At 51.4% G+C, this 20,719-nt stretch overlaps 1 protein-coding gene across 2 annotated transcripts; it reads left to right on the top strand.

Moving 5' to 3' along the window:
• Positions 1-224: 224 nt before the first annotated feature.
• LOC311600136 (ERV-BabFcenv provirus ancestral Env polyprotein-like) lies at positions 225-9,664 on the top strand. Of its 2 annotated transcripts, none has more exons than XM_084786483.1 (2): positions 225-285; positions 7,869-9,664. In XM_084786483.1, exon 2 carries the CDS (start codon positions 7,904-7,906, stop codon positions 9,557-9,559), a length of 1,656 nt encoding a protein of 551 aa, XP_084642609.1. In that variant the 5' UTR covers positions 225-285; positions 7,869-7,903; the 3' UTR covers positions 9,560-9,664. The 2 variants fall into 2 exon arrangements, with proteins under 2 accessions (XP_084642609.1, XP_084642610.1); XM_084786484.1 differs by lacking the exon at positions 225-285 and adding an exon at positions 7,547-7,588.
• The last annotated feature ends 11,055 nt before the right edge of the window (positions 9,665-20,719 follow it).

Below are 20,719 nucleotides of genomic sequence, written 5' to 3'. Positions count from 1 at the left end.
ACTCTGGGCTGACCTGAAGAGCAAATGAAGGTCCAAATGGGTCTCATATGACTTCAGTCACCAGACTCCTGACTGGGAAAGCAGTATGGCGAAGACCATTGCTAAGAGCTCAAGGTTCAGGGCTGTGTCCTTCTACCCTGTCCCTCCTTGTTCCTCGATCAGGGCCCATGTCCAAGGCAAACAGGATAAAGCGGAGGTGCCACAGGAAAGCCCGGCAGAGCCTCAGGGCTTGTTGCAGGAGGAGGACGAGGACGCTGTGTTGGGGGTGGTGAAGGAAGTCTTTCTGTAAGTTCTTTCAGCTCTGAATCCTGCAGGGGGGGGGGGGATGTGGCATTCTCCACTCTGCCCCTGGGCAAGAGGGCAGGAAGGAGCCTAGCTTTGGGCCTGAGGTGTGAGCCAAGGACTGTGACCTTTCTAGAAAGGAAGGGCCCAGTACAAGAGATCAAGGGAGTTGCATTTCCTTGGAGTGCAGGGCCCTCCACCCACTCCTGTCTAGAGGAAGGAAGCAAAGAGGGATTCTTAAAGTCTGACAGGGTGCAGGCCCCCTCCTGCACCTTCCCTCCCACCTCATACCCCCCCCCCCCCAGTGCACTGTCAAATGCTCTAGCCTCCCACAGCCCTGTTTGCCTAGGGATTGTTCCTCATTCTTGCAATCTCAGCTTTAATTTGCTTCCTCCAGGAAGCTTTCCCTGATAGGTTCCTGGTTACAAGGTTCCTCAATCATGACCGCTATGGTTTGTAGGTTCCAGTCAATTATCATCCTGGTGGGGGGGGTAGGGGCATTTTGGGGATGTATCAGAGGCAGTCTGTCTCATTTCCAGCTGAATTCCCAGAGTCCTGGAGGCGCCTGGTATACAGTGGCACCATGTGAGTGCATGAAGATAAGTGATGCAGCAATGGAGATGTGGACTGGAAAGTCTCCGGGACCTGAGAGCGAGGGGCCAACAGTTGGGATGGTTTGTCATGATGACATAGTCATATATAGGGCTTGGAGACTAAGGGGCCAGGAGTAGTTACACAGAGGCAACATGCTGCCTGAGGCATAACCTGGGCAAGAGTAAGAGGAAACTAGTGTGAAGTTGCGGGTTCTTTTCTTTTTTCTATTTACCTTTATTTTATTTGCTTTGGTGTTTTGCCTGCATGTGTGTCTATGTGATAGTCTTGGAGTTACAGATAGCTGTGAGCTGCCATGTGGGTGCTGGGATTTGAATCTGGGTTCATTTGCAAGAGCAGTCAGTGCCCTTAACCGCTGAGCCATCTCTCCAGCCCAAAGTTACGGTTTTAAACCGGGGTTTTCAAGTAACAGAGCTATCTATCTCTGGGACCCACTTCGCTGTGCTGCTGAGGAAAAGTAAAATCTCAAAGTCCGGTAAATGTTTTTGCGTTTACTTCTTTTATTCTGCATACACGAATATTTTATCTGTATGTATGTATGTATGTATGTATGTATGTATGTATGTATGTATGTGCACCACATCCATGCCTGGTGCCTGTGGAGGCCAGAGGGTATCAGATTCCTTAGAACTCGAGTTATAGATGGATGGTTATAAGCCACCAACTAGTACTGGCAACCAAGCCTGGGTCCCCTGAAAGAGCAACACATCCCCTGAGTCTCCAAGTCATCTCTCTAGCCTGCCCAAGACTCAAGTTTTGTTTTGTTTTGTTTTTTAAGATTTATTTATGGGGCTGGAGAGGTGGCTCAGCGGTTAAGAGCACTGTCTGTTCTTCCAGAGGCCCTGAGTTCAATTCCCAGCAGCCACATGGTGGCTCATGACCATCTATAATGTGATCTGATGTGCACTGTATACATAAGATTTATTTATTTATTATGTATACAATGTTCTGCCTACATGTATGCCTGCCTGCCTGCCAGAAGAGGACACCAGATCTCATTACAGATGGTTGTGAGCCACCATGTGGTTGCTGGGAATTGAACTCAGGACCTTTGGAAAAAGCAGCCAGTGCTCTTAACCTCTGAGCCATCTCTCCAGCCGCCCAAGACTCAAGTTTTAAAGCACTGTTTATGTTTTGCCTGCATTTATGTCTGTGGAGCACACGTGTGGCCGGCATCCTTGGCGGCAAGAAGAGGGTATCAGATCCTCTGCAACTGACATTGCAGAAGGCTGTGAGCTGCCATGTGGTTGCTGGGACCTGGACCCAAGGCCTCTGCAGGAGCAAAAAGGGCTGTTAACCTACAAGCCACCTTTCCAACCCTGCTCAATTGAATTTTAGCAAGATATTAAGAAAATTCTAGGGTTGGAGAGATGGCTCAGAGGTTAAGAGCACTGATTGCTCTTCCAGAGGTCCCGAGTTCAATCCCAGCACCCACATGGTAGCTCACAACCATCTATGATGAGAGCTGGTATCCTCTTCTGGCATGCAGCAGAACACTGTATATATGATAAATAAATAAATCTTTAAAAAAAAAAAAAAGAAAATTCTAGGGTTGGAGAGATGGCTCAGAGGTTAAGAGCGCTGACTGCTCTCCCAGAGGTCCCGAGTTCAATCCCAGCACCCACATGGTGGTTCACAACCATCTATGATGAGAGCTGGTGTCCTCTTCTGGCATGCAGCAGAACACTGTATATATGATAAATAAATAAATCTTTAAAAAAAAAAAAAAAAGAAAATTCTAGGGTTGGAGAGATGGCTCAGAGGTTAAGAGCGCTGACTGCTCTCCCAGAGGTCCCGAGTTCAATTCCCAGCACCCACATGGTGGCTCACAAACATCTATAATGACATCTGGTGCCCTCTTCTGTAGGTGTGCATGCAGGCAGAGCGCTGTATACCTAATAATAATGAAATAAACCTTTAAAAAAAGAAAAAAGAAAATTCTAGGCTCTTTCCAGGTGCAGTGGCCCATGCCTGTAAACACAGCACTAGGGGAAACAGAGGCAGGTGGATCACTGTGAGGCCAACCTGGTCTACAAAGGGAATCAAAGACAGCCAAGGCTACCCAGAGAAACCCTGTCTCAAAAAACCAAAAGAAGAGCCGGGTGTGGTAGCGCACGCCGCAGAGGTAGGAAGATTGCTGTGAGTTCGAGGCCAGCCTGGTCTACAAAGCGAGTCTAGGACATCCAAGGCTACACAGAGAGACCCTGTCTCGAAAAACCAAAACCAAAACAAAACAAAAAACCAAAAGAAGAAAAGGGAAAAAAAAAGAAAAAAGAAAAAAAACAAAGAAAAGAAAAGAAAATTCTAAAAGAAAAAAAGAAAGAAAAAGGAAAAGAAAATTCTGTGTGTGTGTGTGTGTGGGGTATATATCAACAGATTTGGCCGAGGTAACTGGATATACCTCACACACAAAATAACAAAGCTATCTCTCTGCTGCACACTTGCATTTCATTCACCATTAACGCACACAAGGATGGGGCCCTCGGGGACACAGATTCTCCCCTAGATCACAAGGCTCCTGAGATCGGGGTGTTATGGCACTGCTCCATAATCAAGAGGACCAGAAATCCAAGGTCATTCATTCTCTTAACTGCTTGGCAAGTTTGAGCCTAAGCTACGGGAAAATTTGCCCTCAAGCGGGGCATGGTGCCCTACACTTTTTTTTTTTTTTTTTTCGAGACAGGGTTTCTATGTGGAGCCTTGGCCATCCTGGACTCATTCTGTAGACCAGGCTGGCCTCGAACTCACAGCGATCCGCCTGCCTCTGCCTCCCGAGTGCTGGGGTTAAAGGCGTGCGCCACCATGCCCGGCTGTGCCCCACACTTTTAATCCCAGCACTGGGGAGGCAGAGGCAGACAGCTCTCTGTGAGTTCCAGGCCAGCTTGATCTACAAAGATAGTTCAGGACAGCCAGGGCTACATCACCACTCAATGCGCAGGTACTAGGAAGAGGTCTCTCTCACCAGATCCAGGTGTGCTCCCACCTCAGCTTGGACTTTCAGCTTCCCAAAGCCTGAGAATGCTTATGTATGTATGTATGTATGTATGTATGTATATGTGTGTGTATGTATTTATGTATTGTGTACATGTGAAAGTAAGATGACAACTTTGGGAAATTGATTTTATGCTTCCATCGTGTGAGTCCCGGGGATCAAACGCAGGCCATTAGGCTTGTCACAAGGCATATTTACCTAAAGAGCCATCTCACTGGCCCAAGTGTGAGAAATCTGTGTCTGTCGTTTGAGTCACTCAATCTGTAGTATTTTTGTTACAGCAGTCTGAGCGAAGACAATATCATTAGTCACTAGGAAATGTAAACCACAATGAAATACCATCTCACGCCCACTAAAATGGCTGCAACCGAAGCAACAGGCAATAACAAGTATCAGGAAGGATGTGGGCAAACTGGAGCCCCGTATATCATGACGGGATAGAAAGGGGGCCGCCATTTTGGAAGTCAGGCCTCACAGGATCAATTCCTCTCCCCAAAATACCTCAGAGAATGGAAATGTGTCTGTGTAAAATGTAGACACCTGCAAGGGGGTCACACACCTGTAATCCAGCACTTGGGATGCTGAGGCAAGGGGGACAGAAAGTTCCAGGTTTCTCTGGGTGACTGACTTAGTGAAACCCTGTCTAATAACAAAGCCAGGCCTGGGGATGATGACCCAGGGAGTCAGGGTGCATGCTGCACGCTGCACAGGCCTGAAGAACTGAGCCGCATCCCCCTGGAACCTGCTTAGTTGAGGCACAGAGCCAACCTCTGAGGATTGTCTTTTAACACACACACACACACACATACACACACACACACACACACACTACATGTATGAGACAACACACATACAAACACACACTCATACATATACGTTCATACACACTTATACACTTACATACACAATCATACACACACAGAGACTCACACACACACACACATACACACACATACACTCACACACAGATACAAACACCCGAAGAAACACATACATTCACACACAGAGACATACACACTCACATACAGACATTCACATCAACAGACACATACACACAAACACACACACACACACACATACACACACACACACACACACACACTAAACAGTTGAGCAAAATACTCGAGGCTAGAGGTAGGAGGCAGGAGGCTTGACACTTCACACCCTGCCAGGGCTATAGAGTAAGTTCAAGGCCAGCCTGGGCAACTTGATGAGACCCTGTCTAAAACAAACTGTAAAAAGGTGGCTAGAACTGTAGCTGTCGCCTCGCCTGGGAGAAGCTCTAGGTGCAGTCCCTGGAACTAAAACAAAAGCAAAACAGTGAAAGCAGGATGAAGCAGGTGGCTGAGAAACCAGGAGAGGCCTTGGAACCCTCAGACCAAGTGACCGTCATGGGCTCTAGACTGCATTTCTGTGACCTGTCCAGTTTAGGAAAAACTTGGAGACTGAAAGTAGACGGAGGGTCTCATAGGAGCTAGGCCAGGGCTCCACACCCTCCCTCTCAGCTAGAGTCCTGACCTGGGATCTTTAGAAGATAAATACTGGCACTTGAGAGGTGGCTCCTTGGCTTCTGTCCTCATGAGTAATGTGTTCTGCCTCAGGTCCTTTGAAATTGCTGTCACTTCTGCCTGGAATACTATTTCCTCAAATAGTGACTACCCAGCTGCCTCCCTCTCATTTCAGGAGACTGTCCAGCCTCCTGGACACCGGAGGCTACCTGCGCCTTGTCACAAACCTCCCGGCATTTGTCCCTCCAGTCTTTTTATGCACATGTCTATGTACGATGTTCATTCACAGATATGTTCATACACTCATGTATGCAGATGCCTGTAAACATGTATTCTGTGTGTAGGTGTGAGTAGTATTTGTGTGTGGTGTCTGTGTGTGTGTAATATAGTATCTATATGTGTCTGTGTATGTGTGATGTGGTATATGTGTGTGAAAGTGAGTAGTATACGTGTGTTGCATCTGTGTGTGTCTCTCTGTGTGTGGTGTGTTGTATGTGTGTGTGTGCGTGTGTGTGTGTGTGTGTGTGTGTGTGTGTGTGGTGTGGTGTGTGCATGTGTGTGAATGGTATCTGTATGTGTCTGTGTGGTATGGTGTGTGTGTAATTTTTTTTGGTTTTTTTGAGACAAGGCTACTCTGTGTGTCCTTGGCTATTCTGGACTCCCTTTGTAGACCAGGCTGGCCTTGAACTCAGAGATCAGTCTACCTTTGCGTCCCAAGTGCTGGGATCAAAGGTATGTGCCACCACTGCCTGGTTTACTGCATAAATCTTTTTTTTGGGGGGGCGGGGGGAGTTTCTGAGACAAAGTTTCTCTGTGTAGCCTTGACTGCCCTGGACTCGTTTGTAGACCAGGCTGGCCTGGAACTCACAGACTTACTGCGTAATTCTTTGCTGATTGAGTTTAGCAATGGCACCAGCTTCCTAGGTTCAGTCAGTACCCAGAGGGAGCACCACCTCACGCCCCAGTTGTGAGGAAAAGCTTTGAGACAGAGCCAAACATCCCCTCTGAGGAAGGTAAGGTTGCCTACAGTTGGAATTCACTACTTAGGAAGGGAGTAAAAGTCACAAGTGACAGGCTAAAAAGCAGAAGCACCTTAAAGCAAGGCCCAGGACCTGAGTGACAGCAGGGCCAAAGCAGGGTGGGGCACTAGGGCAGTGAATGCTTGTAATCTCAGCTTTTGGAAGGTGGAGGCAGGAGGTACAGGACTTGAAAGTCAGCTTGGCCTACATACAAATTCAAGACCAACCTGGGCTACATGTCCTCTGCCTCAAAGAAAGGGGGAAAAAAAAAAGAGTGGCTGGGCTTAGCCAGTGAGAAGTGGACAACCAGTCCCTGGCCCAGTTCTGCCTGTGGTAGATGGAGCCAAGCCCCGCTCCAGTCACATGATCTATCTATCTATCTATCTATCTATCTATCTATCTATCTATTGTTTTGTTTTAAAATATTTTAAGTACACTTAGTTACTTTATTTATGTCTGTGTATGTGGGTGTCTGTGTGGTGTACAGAGGTCAGAGGACAATTTGCGGGAATAGTTTCTCTCCTTCTACTATGTGGCTTGCAGGGATGAAATACAGGTCTTCAAACTTGGCTGCAATCACCCTCCTGAGCTGAGTCATCGCACCCGCCCTCCAGCTTTCTTTACAGCTTTCTGTACTCCACTCCTCTGCCCTCCTCACCCTCCCCATACCCCACCTCCACCCACTCTGGAGGGGCCAGGGAGCCCTGGGACCAGGAGGAGCAGGCCTGGAGAAAGAGTCAGGTCGAGGCATGTCCAAAGCCCAGAAATCTCATCCTGAGATGGGCTGCAGTAGGGTCATAGTCCCCCGCCTCAGCCTGCGCCCCACCACCACCTTTGCCCCACTGGAGGAGGTCATATAAACCACATATCCGGTAGCCACAGTAAACTTCCTTGCCCTAAGGTCAAGTCCAACTTCACCTGGAATTCTTCCTCATATAAAAGCAGCATCCTCAGGACCCCAGGCCCCAGCTAATGATTCACTCCTATGGCCCCTACTACCCCTCCAAAGGTTTAAAGAACCCTTGTCGCCCTCCCTTGCCAGCCCCCCCCCCAATTAAACAAGCTCTCTCTCACAGAAACCAGTCTCACTGACTGCTTAAGGTCTTTATCCTCTGCAGCCTCAGCCAGTCCTGCCTTTCTCCGACCCTCCTCTCAGGAATCACCAGTCGGACAGGGTAAGGGTTTCTCCTCTCAGGATCTACCCGATTGACCTGGTATGGGGTAGGGATGCACTGCGAGAGCCACAGCTGAAGGGACCAGACCCCTTCCTTAGGTACTCTGCCGGATGAGGTCCCCATCCCTGGAGTCCTTCCCGCCTTGCCTTGTTCCTCTCAGGATCCACGAGTCTCACCCTGTAAAGGCGGCAATGACAGCTGAAGGGACCCTTTCGTTATAATCAGAAGGGAGTTGTTTGTTTATTTATTTATTTATTTATTTCTTCGTGTCTTTCCACAGCACCTGCCCAGAGTTATTTGGGACCCAGCCAAGAAATGCCCGACACCACCCCACTGACCAAGAAGATGACCCATCTCTCGCTGATGGCTCAAGGATTGAGGAGGCGAAGGAGGTTCTACCCCAGATGGGGCAACACGATCTCCTGGAAGGACACCCATGACCTGGGGGCCGCTGTCCAGGCCACGTGCCCGCCGCCACGGGCTTCCCTTTCCGCTCTTCTTCTGGCTGGTTTTCTTTTTCTTCATTCTAACTCTGCTGCTGCCCACACTCCGCCCGACCCTCCCAGCATCACTCACCACTGGAGATTCTTTGCTAAAGAGATCTACGACGACGGACGCAACAAAATCGTAGGAACCTGGGACTGCCCAGCAGGAGGTTGCATGACCAAGGTCGAGATCCCCCTATACCTCGAATCCGTGTCCACTACGTCCACCCCTGTCCTCTGCTTTCCTCACCGCAACATAGGCGACTGCCTCGAGGAAGTCTCCAAATTCGGAGGTTGCAAATACTGGAAATGCCAAACGGAAACCCCCGGTGACAAAGACAGCATGTTCGCCAACCTTAACACTCATTTCCAGCTTTCCATCGATGACCCCTGGAACGAAGAGTGGCGAATGGGAATTTACGGTGCCATCTACCCTGACCCCTACGCCAAATACCCGGTAGCGGACCTACACGTCTTCCGCCAGCTTGTCCCCACTCCCATACCTGTCACTAAGCGACCTGTTAACAGTCTTCAACAGACGACTCAAACTCAAGAAGAGGCCCAAGCCACCTTCTCCTGGCTACAATACATCCAATACACAGCCTACCTCCTTTCCCTGACCACCAGCCAGGACGTCTCTCGGTGCTTTTTCTGCACTTCCCCCTCTCGGCCACTATTGGCCGCTGTTCCCAGCAACGTCTGGTTTGGTGAACCCCATGGGCCCATACCCACAGCAAAGTTAGAAAACATTCCTCTCTTCGGTCAGTCCCTCCCCGTTTGCCTCATAGGCCCCTCTTCAAGGTCCCGTCCTACATGTTCCCGTAACATCACCGTCACCAAGCCAACGTGTGTTCGCCCTCCCGCACTTCTCTGGTGCAACAATAACATTACCAGATCCTGCGTTCATCCCCCTCTTCAAGGTTTCTGCACCCCCGCTATAATTCTTCCCCAGGTTTATCTCTATGGGCACAAAGAACTCGCTTCACAGCTGAGAGGAGACCGAAAGAAAAGGGAAATTGTCATGCCTCTACTGGGTCTCAACGTCTTGTCGGGCGCCCCGGGAGCCACTGGAGCAGCCTACGTCCAAACACACCATCTGGCCATTGACTTCCCAGATAAGTTTGACAAGGCCATGGCTTCCACCATAGGGGACAGTCTCAAATCCTTCCAGCAACACATCACCTCCCAAACAGGCGTTGTGCCACAAAACCGAAGACGTCGCAACGTCGTGGCCGCTGAACAGGAAGAGACGTGCCTTTTCTTGGGGGAGAAATGTTGCTTCTATGTCAATGAGTCTGGACTGGTGGAACAAAACGTACAGAAGCTCCAAAGGCTCCGGCGAGAGCTTCAGGCAGACGGCCTTACCTCATGGTACTCAGGTCCTCCGGTGGTTTGGCTCGTCTCCTTCCTTGTTTCCGCACTGGTTTTGGGGACCCTTCTGACAGTCGGCCTCATCAAATTTCAAAAAAAAAAGACAGAGAAGTAATGTTGCAAAAATTCCCTGCCAACTAGGTTCTGGTTCAATACCAAACCATCCCCAACCTGGAGGCTCACAATCGTGGTGGTCCTTCCCCGAGCGTCGTTAGACAAAACAGCCCCTACTCGTCCCGCCTCCCCTGCTCCCCCCCCCCCTGCAAAGGTTTAAATAGCTTTTGTTTCCCCTTCCCCCAATTAAATGAGCTGTCTCCCTGAAGCTGTCTCCCAAGAGTCTGATCTCTCAGCATCCACCTGTGCTGTGGGGTGGGGAATCAGGGCCAGTGTCTGTCACCTGTCTGGGCCCTTTCTTGGCATTTGGAGCAGCCCTCTAGGTGGGTGATTTCAGAGCTACCAACAGAGGAAAGGGCAGGGGCAGTGTAGGTGTCTTCACTGGATCCTCTAAGTCTGTGCTATGGGGTCTCTGGTCACTCTGTCCCCAGCCGGTTCTCTCTCTGGCACCTCCCCTTTGTCTCCCACCCCTCTCTCCAGCCTCCCTCACCCCTACCCTCCTCCCCTTGGAGTCTGTCTCTTCTCTGGTGGCTCCAGTGGTTTGGATCCCCTCAGCTCCTGCTGCCCGCATGACCTCACTTCCCCCACCACACGCACACACCCACTGTCACACACAAACTCAGTGAGCTCATACAAAACACGAAAGGACATACACAACACGCGCACACAAACATGCGCACACTGCAGCACACACACACGTCTCTTCTGGGTGCCTCGCTAGATCTGAGGCAGCCTTGGTTCCTCCCAGGGGCCCCAGTCAGGAGCCTGCCTACCTCATCAGGTTCCTGGGGAACAGTGTAAACTCACATGGGGCCAGACAGGCCGGGCTTATAGATGGCCAGTTGTGCACGGGGCACAACTTGTCTATACCCTGCCTGGCCTCTGCACAGAAGTCTCAAACCCTTCTTCCAGCAGCCTCCCTTCCACTGGGGAGCTGAGGAACTGGAGCGTGTGGGATCTGATCTTTCCACTCCCCTGAGGACACACGGAGAGTCTCCTTTGTGCCCTCATTCAGTCCTCTGCTTTCTGCAAAGGAACCAAATCCTGCCTGGAACTGGAGACTTGGGTCCAGCCAACTCAGCCAGCATTGCCCAGGAAGACTCTGGCATGTGCCTCAGTTTCTTCCTCTGGGAAGACTGGCGCCAGACTGGTGGGGTTGCTGGCAGGCTACAGGCACCGGGCAGTGATGCACAGACTCCTGCTCTCCTTCGACACCCCCAGTTCTGGGTCCTGGGCATCTCTGTAGTTAGCCCTCCACTTGTGGCCTGTGTCCAGGCGAGCTTCCCAGAAGACTGGGGGGGTCGGAGGGAAGGGGTAACCGGCCTTCTGCCTTTTAATTTAGATTCCTGGGTTTATGGCAGGAAGCGCGGACGGGCTGATGCTGTAATTAAGGCGATTCCTGAGGCCGGAGCAGAGAGAGAGAGAGAGAGAGAGAGAGAGAGAGAGAGAGAGAGAGAGAGAGAGAGAGAAGCTTTATAGGAGGCTAGTTCCCACATTCCCTCTCTGCAGCCCAAGTCTCAGCTTTGGAGCTTCAGCAGGCTTCATGGCGCGGACACTCCATTCTGAATCTCAGAAAAGTGGAGCTGGGCGACTGCACGCCAAAGGTGACACAGCACAAGGGAAAGCCTCCCTCCGACACCTGTGGTCCATCCCAGGGGTGCAGGGAGTGTTCAGGCTCTGGAACTTCAGGTCTCATTTTTCACTGAGTGCACCCCACCCCCAGTCCGCATTCCTGAGGAGTCTGGGCAGAGCCTGGCCAGGGATGCTGTGGGAGGGCAGACCCCACCCAGGGTCAAGAACAGGGCAGTAGCCTAGGGCTGAGCACCCTGCGTGCTACAGAAGCCTGCCAGGCAAGGCCTGGGGCAGTGCTGGGCTCTGCTGGGCCACAGCTGCCAGGACATAGCTTCTCCCATCTATGGGCCCGAGAGCTGGCGCTTAGACTGCCGCCAGGTCACTGGGCCCCCACAGCCTTTTTGCTTCCTCTATGTAAGGACCATACCCAGAGAGCAACTATTATGAGGAAGGGCATTCTCTACCACCAGAACACACACAAGGCTTTTACCTCCTGACTCCTCAGTCTCTTTTTCCTTCACTGCCCTCCCAGGCTCTGTGTCCTCCAGCAACCCCCTGCCCTCTGTGGGCTTCTGAGGTAAGAATTAGTGCTCTAGGCTCGACCTAGGTTCAGGCCTAGAATCACAGCTACCTGGAAGGCTGAGGCTGAAAAATTGAAAGTTCAACTCCTGTTCTGGGCTATAATATAAGAGAGACGCTTCTTGTCCTGAGTAACTGGCAAGATGGCTCAGCAGGTGAAAGCACTTGCTGCCAAGTCTGATGACCTGAGTTTGCTTCCCAGAACCCTCATGATGGAAGGAGATAACTGACTTCCCCAGGGTGTCCTCTGATACACACACACACACACACACACACACACACACACACACACACACACATAAATGTAATTTTTAAAAAGGAAGGCTGTGGCCGGGCATGGTGGCTCATGCCTTTAATGCCAGCACTTGGCAGACAAAGACAGGAGGATCTCTGTGAGTTCGAGGCCAGCCTGGTCTACAAAGCGAGTCCAGGAAAGCCAATGCTACGAAAGCCAAGTCTACACAGAGAAACCCTGTCTCAAAAAACCACAAAACAAAGCAAAACAAAACAAACAAACAAACAAACAAAGGCTGTGAAGATGGTTTATTATATATGAGGTTCCAGGTTCAATTCCCAGTATTGCAAAGTGGAGCATGAACAGATTCAGGTATCAGCTCCCAGCAGGCTGGGGATACTTTTTCTACTTTAACTGCTTAGTATTCATGATGGGGCTCAGGGTCAAACTGAGGGTGAGCTGTTTAGGGAGGATAAGTGTGCATATGTGTCACGTGAGCTGGCTCTGCTATTGTGGAGGGTTGGCATCTTATAGAGAGGGCTGCCTAGTGGGTGGCTCAGCCTAACTGCCGTGGGGTGAGCCCTGGGGTCTGGGTCCTGAAATGGAGGCTGGAGTGCTAGGCATTCCACAAGCTGGGGAGAAAGGGGGCTTTGTTCCCTGAAATTGAGCCACCCCAGCCTCCTCGCATGCCCAGGCACTCTGCCAACGACAGAGAAGCCCACACAGTGGTGTTGGGGAAGCCAAGGCCCCTGCTGGAGCCACAGCCCACCCTAGCCTGGATGTCTCCTACCAGCTGCGCCCTCCTTACACCTGAGGCCTGGACAGGTACAACAGGGGTACAGGTGCTAGCCAGGAGATGGGGGAGAGAGAGATGAGAGAGTTGGGGTGACAGTGAACGGTGGCAACACGTGCTGTCAGCGATGGAGTGCAGTTGCAGTCAGCGTTGGCCTGCCTTGTCCAGGTCCACACCCTTCTTGGTACACAAAGGGCAAACTGAGGCTCAGAGAAGGACCAAGCACTGAGGAAAAAAAAAAAGCCAAAGGCCAAGCTAGAGACCCTGAAGTCCCACGGGCCCCTCCTTTCAGCCATGGGGGACAAAGATTTCTGGGAAATATGAGGCACAAGCCTTGCCCTTCCCTCAGCACTGTCAGAGCGGCCATGTCTGGGATGGGTGTTGGCCAGTACCCTCTTTGCTTATGCTGCCAGCCCTCAGTGGGTGTTTAAAAGTGTTAGTGATGCCGGGCGGTGGTGGAGCACGCCTTTAATCCCAGCGTTCAGGAGGCAGAGGCAGGCGGAGCACTGTGAGTTCGAGGCCAGCCTGGTCTGCAAAGTTAGTCCAGGACAGCCAAGGCTACACAGAGAAACCCTGTCTCAAAACAAACAAACAAACAAACAAACAAACAAACAAAAAAGTGTTAGTGATGTTCTGGGTAGCAAGACTCTGATACACTGCTTTGCTTGTCCCTCTTCCTGTGTCTTAAACTTGCCTCCCTCAGGTCAGTCAGAAACTTCTGCTCTCTGGCTCTTGACTGTCCCTTTTCTTGACTCAAGGGCTGGGATTCCCCGGGGGGATCCCCCCTTTATTCCACAGGCAGGGTATTGGGGAGCCAGTGCTGGCCTCTGGACGCAGCCTGCAGCCTCCTCATTAGCTGTGGACTCTAGCTTTGTGGGTGATGTGTGCTGGGAAGACAGCCCACAGTGGTGGCAGCCAGGCCTTATCCTGACCTGGAGGCCCAGCTGCGGGTGGGGAGAGCACAGCCCTGTGCCCACCCCTCCCTCAGACACGGTTACAACACAAAGGCCCTTCCTTTGTCCAGACCCCTGCTTAATAGGATTGGGCCTCTGGTGAGGCAGGACTCCCCCTGGATAGCCACAATGGGAGCCATGTGACATCACACTGCCCCCTGCAGTGATGTCAGGGGCTGTTACAATGGCCCTTCCCAGACTAGGGGTGGGACAGATGGCTGGGAATTGGGCCATGGGGGTTGGGACAGGACACCTGCACCTTGGAGCTAAGCCTAGGAAGCCTAACAGAAGAGCAGTACACGCCCCCCTACCCCTCAGTTTAGTCAAAATCATCAGTTCAGAAGAGGGGAAAAATAAAAACAGAGGTACACTCCTGCAGGCCGTCCAAGCTGCTGCCATATAAACATGGCTGACAACCGAGAGCTTCACAAAGGTTTCTGGGAAAAGTGGAGTAGAATTATTAGGGTACTGGGACAGTTTCCAGGCCTGAGGGGGGGGGCTTTCAGGGAGAAGGTGGGCCTGAGGAACCAGTGTGAGTCAGGGGACAGCAGCAGGGGGGCGGGCAGGAGTCTGGGAGCAGTAACTATGTGCAGACATTGTGACTGGCCAGAAGCCCCTGGACCTGGTCCCTGATGGAGAGGGGGCCTGGACATCCAACAGGAGATCTGGTCCTGAGCTGCCAGACCAAAGTGGAAACTTCATGGCTTGGCCTGAGCTACAGAGTGGGGAATGTGATGAGGTTGCTGAAATGGGGCTTGGGACCAGTGGGAGGTACCTCCCCCCCTCCCCTCCCCCACAACCTCTCTACCGCATCTTCAGCAGGGTGCCTGCAACTTTCCAGAACCAGGGCCTGGGACAAAAAAGAGGCTGGAGTGGGGCCTGCTGCCCGGGTGCTGAGGCTAAGGGTGGCAAGTCTAGGGGTCACCCTGCACTGCAGCCAGTCACCACTCACTTCCTCACGCTACAACGCAGACACCAAAGACCCAAGAGAGTGCAGCCAGGGCCCGTTGGCTAGGAGACTGAAGCAGCCTGTGGCTGTCTCCACTGTATTCCAAGAAAAGCCATCCAGGCTCCACATGTCACTCAGAGCGAACAAGCAATGGGGCTGAGCAATGGGTCCTTGTCATCTTCCAAAGTATCAGTCACCTTCCAGCTGAGGCATTTTTGCTCTGACTTTGTTACCTCACCAAACCTTGGTGTTTCTGTTGGCCTTCCTGCTCGGATGGAAGGGAGCCCAGGAACAGCACAGTTCCTCTGAGAGGAAACTTCAGCAGAGGTGTTGCAGCTTCCAGGGGTGAGGGATCCCCAGCTGAGCTGATCCTCAGCACCACTCCACTTCACTTCTCTTCTCTTCATTGTTTCTTGGCTTCTTCCAATGAGAGAGTCACACCAGGCAGCAAATCTCATAAAAGAGATTTATTGGGAGGGTCCAGGGTGTGGCAGGCTGAATCCAGCCCTAGCTGCCTCTGCCAGGGAGAAGGCAGCAGGGAACTGAGCAGACACAGCCTTTATATAGGATTTCTTAGGGGGTGGAACTTTCTAGGGCAGAGATTTCCAGGGTGAGGATTGGTGGGATTTCAAGTTCTGAGCTTGGGGGAGTTTAGGGATTGGTGTTTGTGTTCAGACTTCTTGCCTAAAATGAGCACAATCTGGGAACAGTTCTATTGAGGGGCTAGAGACTTTGTGACAGTTACAGAGGCTAAGAAATACTATTAGGACAGAGAGGCCTGGGGGAGGGGCCTGGTTGCTGGAGCTCCTGAGGAAACCCCCTCCTCCAAAGTTTGTAAAGTTTACAAAGGATACAAAGTTTACAAAGGGAGTCCATGGCTTCCCAGCTGCCTGAGGGGAATGAATAAATAACAGTTTCCATCTGTAAAATGGAGTAAACGGTGTCTTGGGGGGACTATAACCCTTCAGTAAGGCAGTTGGTGGAGGTGGGGCTGAGGGGGGAGAGGGTTTAGGGGGGAGGGGGAGCTGAGGATGAAGGGGGGCTAAGAGAGGAGAGGGGCTGAAGGTGTAAGGCAGTAGTAGGTGGAGGGGGTTGAGGATGGAGGGGGGACCAGTAGAGGAAGGTCTGAGGATGCAGGGGTGGATGAGGGTGGAAGGCAGTAGGCGGAAGGGGGTGAGGGCAGACATGGTGGCTGATGAGGGTGGAGGGGGCTGAGGGTGGAGGGGGCTGAGGGTGGAGGGGGCTGAGGGTGGAGGGGGCTGAGGGCGGACAAGGGCTGAGAGCCTGAGGCTGTGGGTAGAGTGCTTGGTTAGCATACAGGAAGCCTGAGTATAGTACCCCCCCCCCCTTACTGCATAAGCCAGGACAAGGTGGGAGAGAGGGCTGCAACACCTGTCACCCAGCACTCAGGTGGTGAGGAAGGAGACTCAAATTCAATGTCACTCCAAGTTAGAGGAGAGAGCATCTCGGTCTTCTCTGTCTAGTGACAGGCACAGAAATATAGTCCGTTGACGATGACTCCAACCAGCCAGTGGGAGCAGGAATAGGTGGGACTATAGACACAGCTTTCCCATACTGGCTATCCTCCATATGATGCCGCTAAACACTCAGGTCCCCAAGCCTCCATTCTTGTCCCTTCTCATTTTGTTACTCATTGAAAAAAAAAATAGGTATTAGGGAGCCTGGTGGCTGCTGGGCATCGCTTTGGACGGTGGTACCCCAGACACTGCACATAGCATGCGTGAACACAATGAAATGGGGGGAGGGGCGGCTGCTGGGATTTCATGTATTCCGTCTCTTGGCTTGGTTGGTTCCGGCCACATTACTGCTCCCCGAGTCTGTCCTGGAAGGGTGGGAGTAGGAAGGGGTGGGGGCAGAGAGTCTGCCGGGCCTGGCTTTACTAATTAACTGGGGAAATCTAAGGCGGGTGGTGCCTGGTGAAACTGTTTTAACTTGCTTCCAGACCCGGAGCCTCGGAGGAAGGGCCCCCCCCCCCCACCCAGCATTCTCTAATTGTACCCTTGGCCTCTATCTGGACTTGGTTGGGCCCATCAAAGGGCTGCCGCAGTCCCTGCAGCCTGGAGCCCAAAAGGGGCAGCGGCTTTTCTGCTCACTGCCCAGCTGAGAAGGACCGAGGCCGGAGACATGGCTCCTGTCTGGGTGGGGATGAGCAGGCTGGTGACATAGGGCTGTTGGCAGCAGGGTCACCAAGGAGTCAGCGTGCTGGAGGAGAGGCTCATCCTCGCCAAACGAGGCCCAGGTGCAGACAGGGGCTCGGCCACACCCATAAGCGATGAATGACCAGCCTCTTCTGGGGTATACCCTGGTGCCCTCGCCTTGCTGGTTCTACCCTGCCTTATTTAGCCTCAGATAGTGGGGTCTGCCTCTGGATAGTCCAGGAGGGCCTCTCTGGTTCCTTTCTCTAAGCCTTGTTCCCACTCCACTCTCATTGGCATCCCCACCATTGAAATCCTGCCTGGTTCAAGTCTGGCCTCTGTGCTGGCCTCACACAGCAGGAACTTCTTAACCATTTGGGGGGATGAACCAGACAGCAAGGCATTTGGGTGCCTGGGGTGTAGACAGAGTTTAGAAAAGTTCTGGAGCTTCAGTCTCCCCAGATCTTGGTCTGTCTCTGTCTCCCTCACCCTAACTCCTCTCTCTTTTTCCTCTAGTATAGCCCAGGCTAGCCACCAGCTCCCAATACGGCAGAGGATCTTGCACACCCGATCCTCTTGCGAAGTGGATAGGCCATGTGCCACCAAGTCCAACCGCTTAGACCTTCTTTATGGAGCCCGTGGGTGGCTAGTGACCGAGCTTTCTGTCATGGTGGTTGAAGATGGCAACTAGGAAGCTGGGCTTGACCTTTCTTCCTAGAGAGCTGAGTGGCTCTGGCAGGTTCCACACTGCCCTGGCCTTGAGTATTCAACAGTACCCACCTGGAAAGGTCGCTGGATGGATTGGGTGGCACAGAACAGTGGGTGGTGGCTGGCAGCCAGGGGGTTCCCTGCTGTGCAATGTTAACGCTTACCCACAATGCTCTTGTTCTGGTAACATTTATTTGCTTTTAGCTGGTGATCTTGACTTTGATCCTTGGTTACAGCGACACTTGCCAGCTTTTCCCCACTGGGAACTTACTTTTGTTTTGTTTTGTTTTGTTTTTCGAGACAAGGTCTCTCTGTGTAGCCTTGGCTGTTCTGGAGCTTTGTAGACCAGGCTGGCCTTGAATTCACAGTGATCCACCTGCCCCTGCCCCTGCCTCCTGAGTGCTGGAATTACAGGTGTGTTCCACCACACCCAGCCTTTCTTTGCTTTTTTATTGTGTGCCTTAGTAGTCTTCACACTTCCTTTTTAAGATTCTGTTTTTAGGGCTGGAGAGATGGCTTAGCGGTTAAGAGCACTGACTGTTCTTCCAGAGGTCATGAGTTCAATTCCCAGCAACCACATGGTGGCTCACAACCATCTATAATGTGATCTGATGTGCATTGTATACATAATAAATAAATCTTAAAAAAAAAAAAAGATTCTGTTTTTAAACTGCCCTGTAGTGGTGCACTCCCATTATCCTTAGCACTTGGGAGGCAGAGGCAAGAATATCTCTGTGAGTTCAAGGCCAGCCTGGTCTACAAAGAGAGTCCAGGACAGCCAGGGCTACACGGAGAAACCCTGTCACAAAACAAAACAAAATGAAATGAAACAAACAAAACCTCACAAAGAATAAAGTGAGTTTCAGGACAGACAGGTCTAGACAGAGGAACCCTATTGTGGTGGGGGGGGAGACAGGGGATTTGTTCTCAATTACATTATTGTGTGTGCCCACGTAAGTGTAGTTTCTGTGAAGGCCACAAGAGGGTGTCGGACCCCGTGGAGGTTTCAACTTCCCCAGTGCTGGGATTCCAGGGTGTGTCACCGTGCTTGACTCTCCCCCACTTATTTGTTAACCCAGCTGTTTATTTGTGCTAGCATGAACTCATGTGTGTTTCTTTCGTACTTTGGGCCTTAAGGTGATGTCACCCTATTTGTTCTATTGCTCACCTAGCACTAGGTCTGCCCACTGGAGGCTCTGTCACCTTGTCCCTGTGTGTTCTCAATCAACATGGTCTTTTTTTCCGAGCTCTTCCTCACTCTTGTAGATGCTCCCAGCTCACCTTGGAGTTTCCCTGCCTGAGTCCTAGGGTTTTCTCTAAGAAACCATGGTTATTTTTATTGGAGAATGGAGACCTAAGGTTGGGTTACTAATGGCTATAGGGGTATCATTACATCCAGGCTGCCTAGGGAACACCCTTAGCATTTACTTTCACTTAAAGAACAAGTTTTGGGCTGGGCATGGTGGTGCATGCCTTTAATCCCAGTACTTGAGAGGCAGAGGCAGGTGGAGCTCTGTGAGTTCGAGGCCAGCCTGGTCTACAAAGGAAATCCAAGACAGCCAGGTCTCTGTTACACAGAGAAACCCTGTCTCAGATAAAGCAAACAAAACAAACGAAAGAACTGAAATGGAAATTATCAGATCTGGAAGCAGCCTGAGATCCAGTTTTGTGACATGAAGCTTCTGTGTGTTACATGCACACAGGTATGTACTCATGTGTACGTATGTGTGCGTATGGGGTGGATTCCCACAGGAGAGAATTTTCTGGATGTACACCCTGGGTCACACCTTGTCTCAAAACCTCTCTCCCCCTCAAAAAAAAAAAAAGTTTTGAAAGGATAAAATGGCTCAGTGTGCAAAAAGTACATGCACACCTGGCTGTCCTGATGACATATATTCTATCCCAAGCTCCCAAGGCTGAAGGAAAGCAAGGATTCCAAAAGCTGCCTTGATTCTCACACATGCATTGAGGTATGCACACCCCTGTGCTCTTACACACACATAAATAATAAAATTCAGTGGCATTTCTACTTGTGCTGATGAAAGGGTTCATTGGCATGTACCATCCATTTGGCCTCTTCAACACTGGACCATCTTTGGGTCCCAGTTAGTGTTTAAGAAAGCCTTATATCCGTTAGGTTCAAGGGAAAAAGCACAGCATGGGAGGCCGGCACCCTTAGTGCTGAACCACCTCCTGTTTCTATGCCTGCTCATGATGGGGACGCCAGGTAGTTACCTGGGGGACAGAACCCTGGCCAATTCATCACACTCTCAAACCTAGACTGTCAGTGACAACCCTGGTCTCTCTTCCAAAGTGACAGTGGCCACCCTAGCTAGGTCAGCTACAGGTCAGGCATGGAGATGCTGACTCAAGACACTGCCTAGAACACTCAGGTGGCCTAACCTGGCCTTACGGGCAGAACCCAGCTGCTGTGAGTGCCCGTGTCACCCAGGCCCAGCCACACCTGTCACAGGCACATCTTGCCAGTGTTCAGTGGGCTGGGACCCAGAAGGGTGCTAGGTGGAGCAAGGAGTCAGAACAATTCCTCAGAGCCAGTGGGGTGGGTTTTTTGTCCTTGCTAATCTCTCTTGTCTCCCCACAACTCCAGGCTGAGAATCAAGAGGCCTGAGTTCTCAGCCTGCCACACCCTTGCTTAAAACCTTCAGTGGCTCCCCACTGCCGTCAACTTAAAGTCCTCACTGCTGGACCTGCCTTACAAGGCGCTGGAGACCTCTCAGACATCCCACGTCATGCCTTAATAACATCAAATTGCTTGTGGCTTCCCTTGCACAACTCTGCGGTTTCACACCCCCGCACCCAGCTCTGCCTGCCCTGCTCCCTCCAACTGCCTCACTGGTTGGTTCTGGGGCCAGGGGGTGTCCCCTCCTCCAGGGAGGTCTTCCTTTGGAAGCTCTGCTCACTTAACCCACTCTCTAGTGCCCTGTGTGCCACATCTTTGGAATCGCCTGCTATGAGCACCCTGACAAGTAAATCTGGTAGAGGCAAATGCTTGGGGTTTGAAATGGGGATTTTGATTTTCTTTGAGGCTTTTGCTGTGTGACCTGGGGCAAGTCACTGCCCATCTCTAAGTTTCAGTTTCTTTTTTTTTTTTCTGAGACGGGATTTCTCTGTGTAGCCTTGGCTATCCTGGACTCACTTTGTAGACCAGGCTGGCCTCGAACTCACAGAGATCTGCCTGCCTCTGCCTCCCGAGTG

The sequence above is a fragment of the Acomys minous genome (assembly GCF_964271855.1).
Source record: "Acomys minous genome assembly, chromosome: 6".
Lineage (NCBI taxonomy): Eukaryota > Metazoa > Chordata > Mammalia > Rodentia > Muridae > Acomys > Acomys minous.
The sequence above is the reverse complement of the archived record's forward strand: the minus strand, read 5'-3'. Positions and strand labels throughout refer to the sequence as shown.

What these genes read in the sequence shown, in the direction of transcription:
- LOC311600136 (XM_084786483.1), top strand. Translation starts at nt 7,904, where the DNA reads ATGCCCGACACCACCCCACTGACCAAGAAGATGACCCATCTCTCGCTG.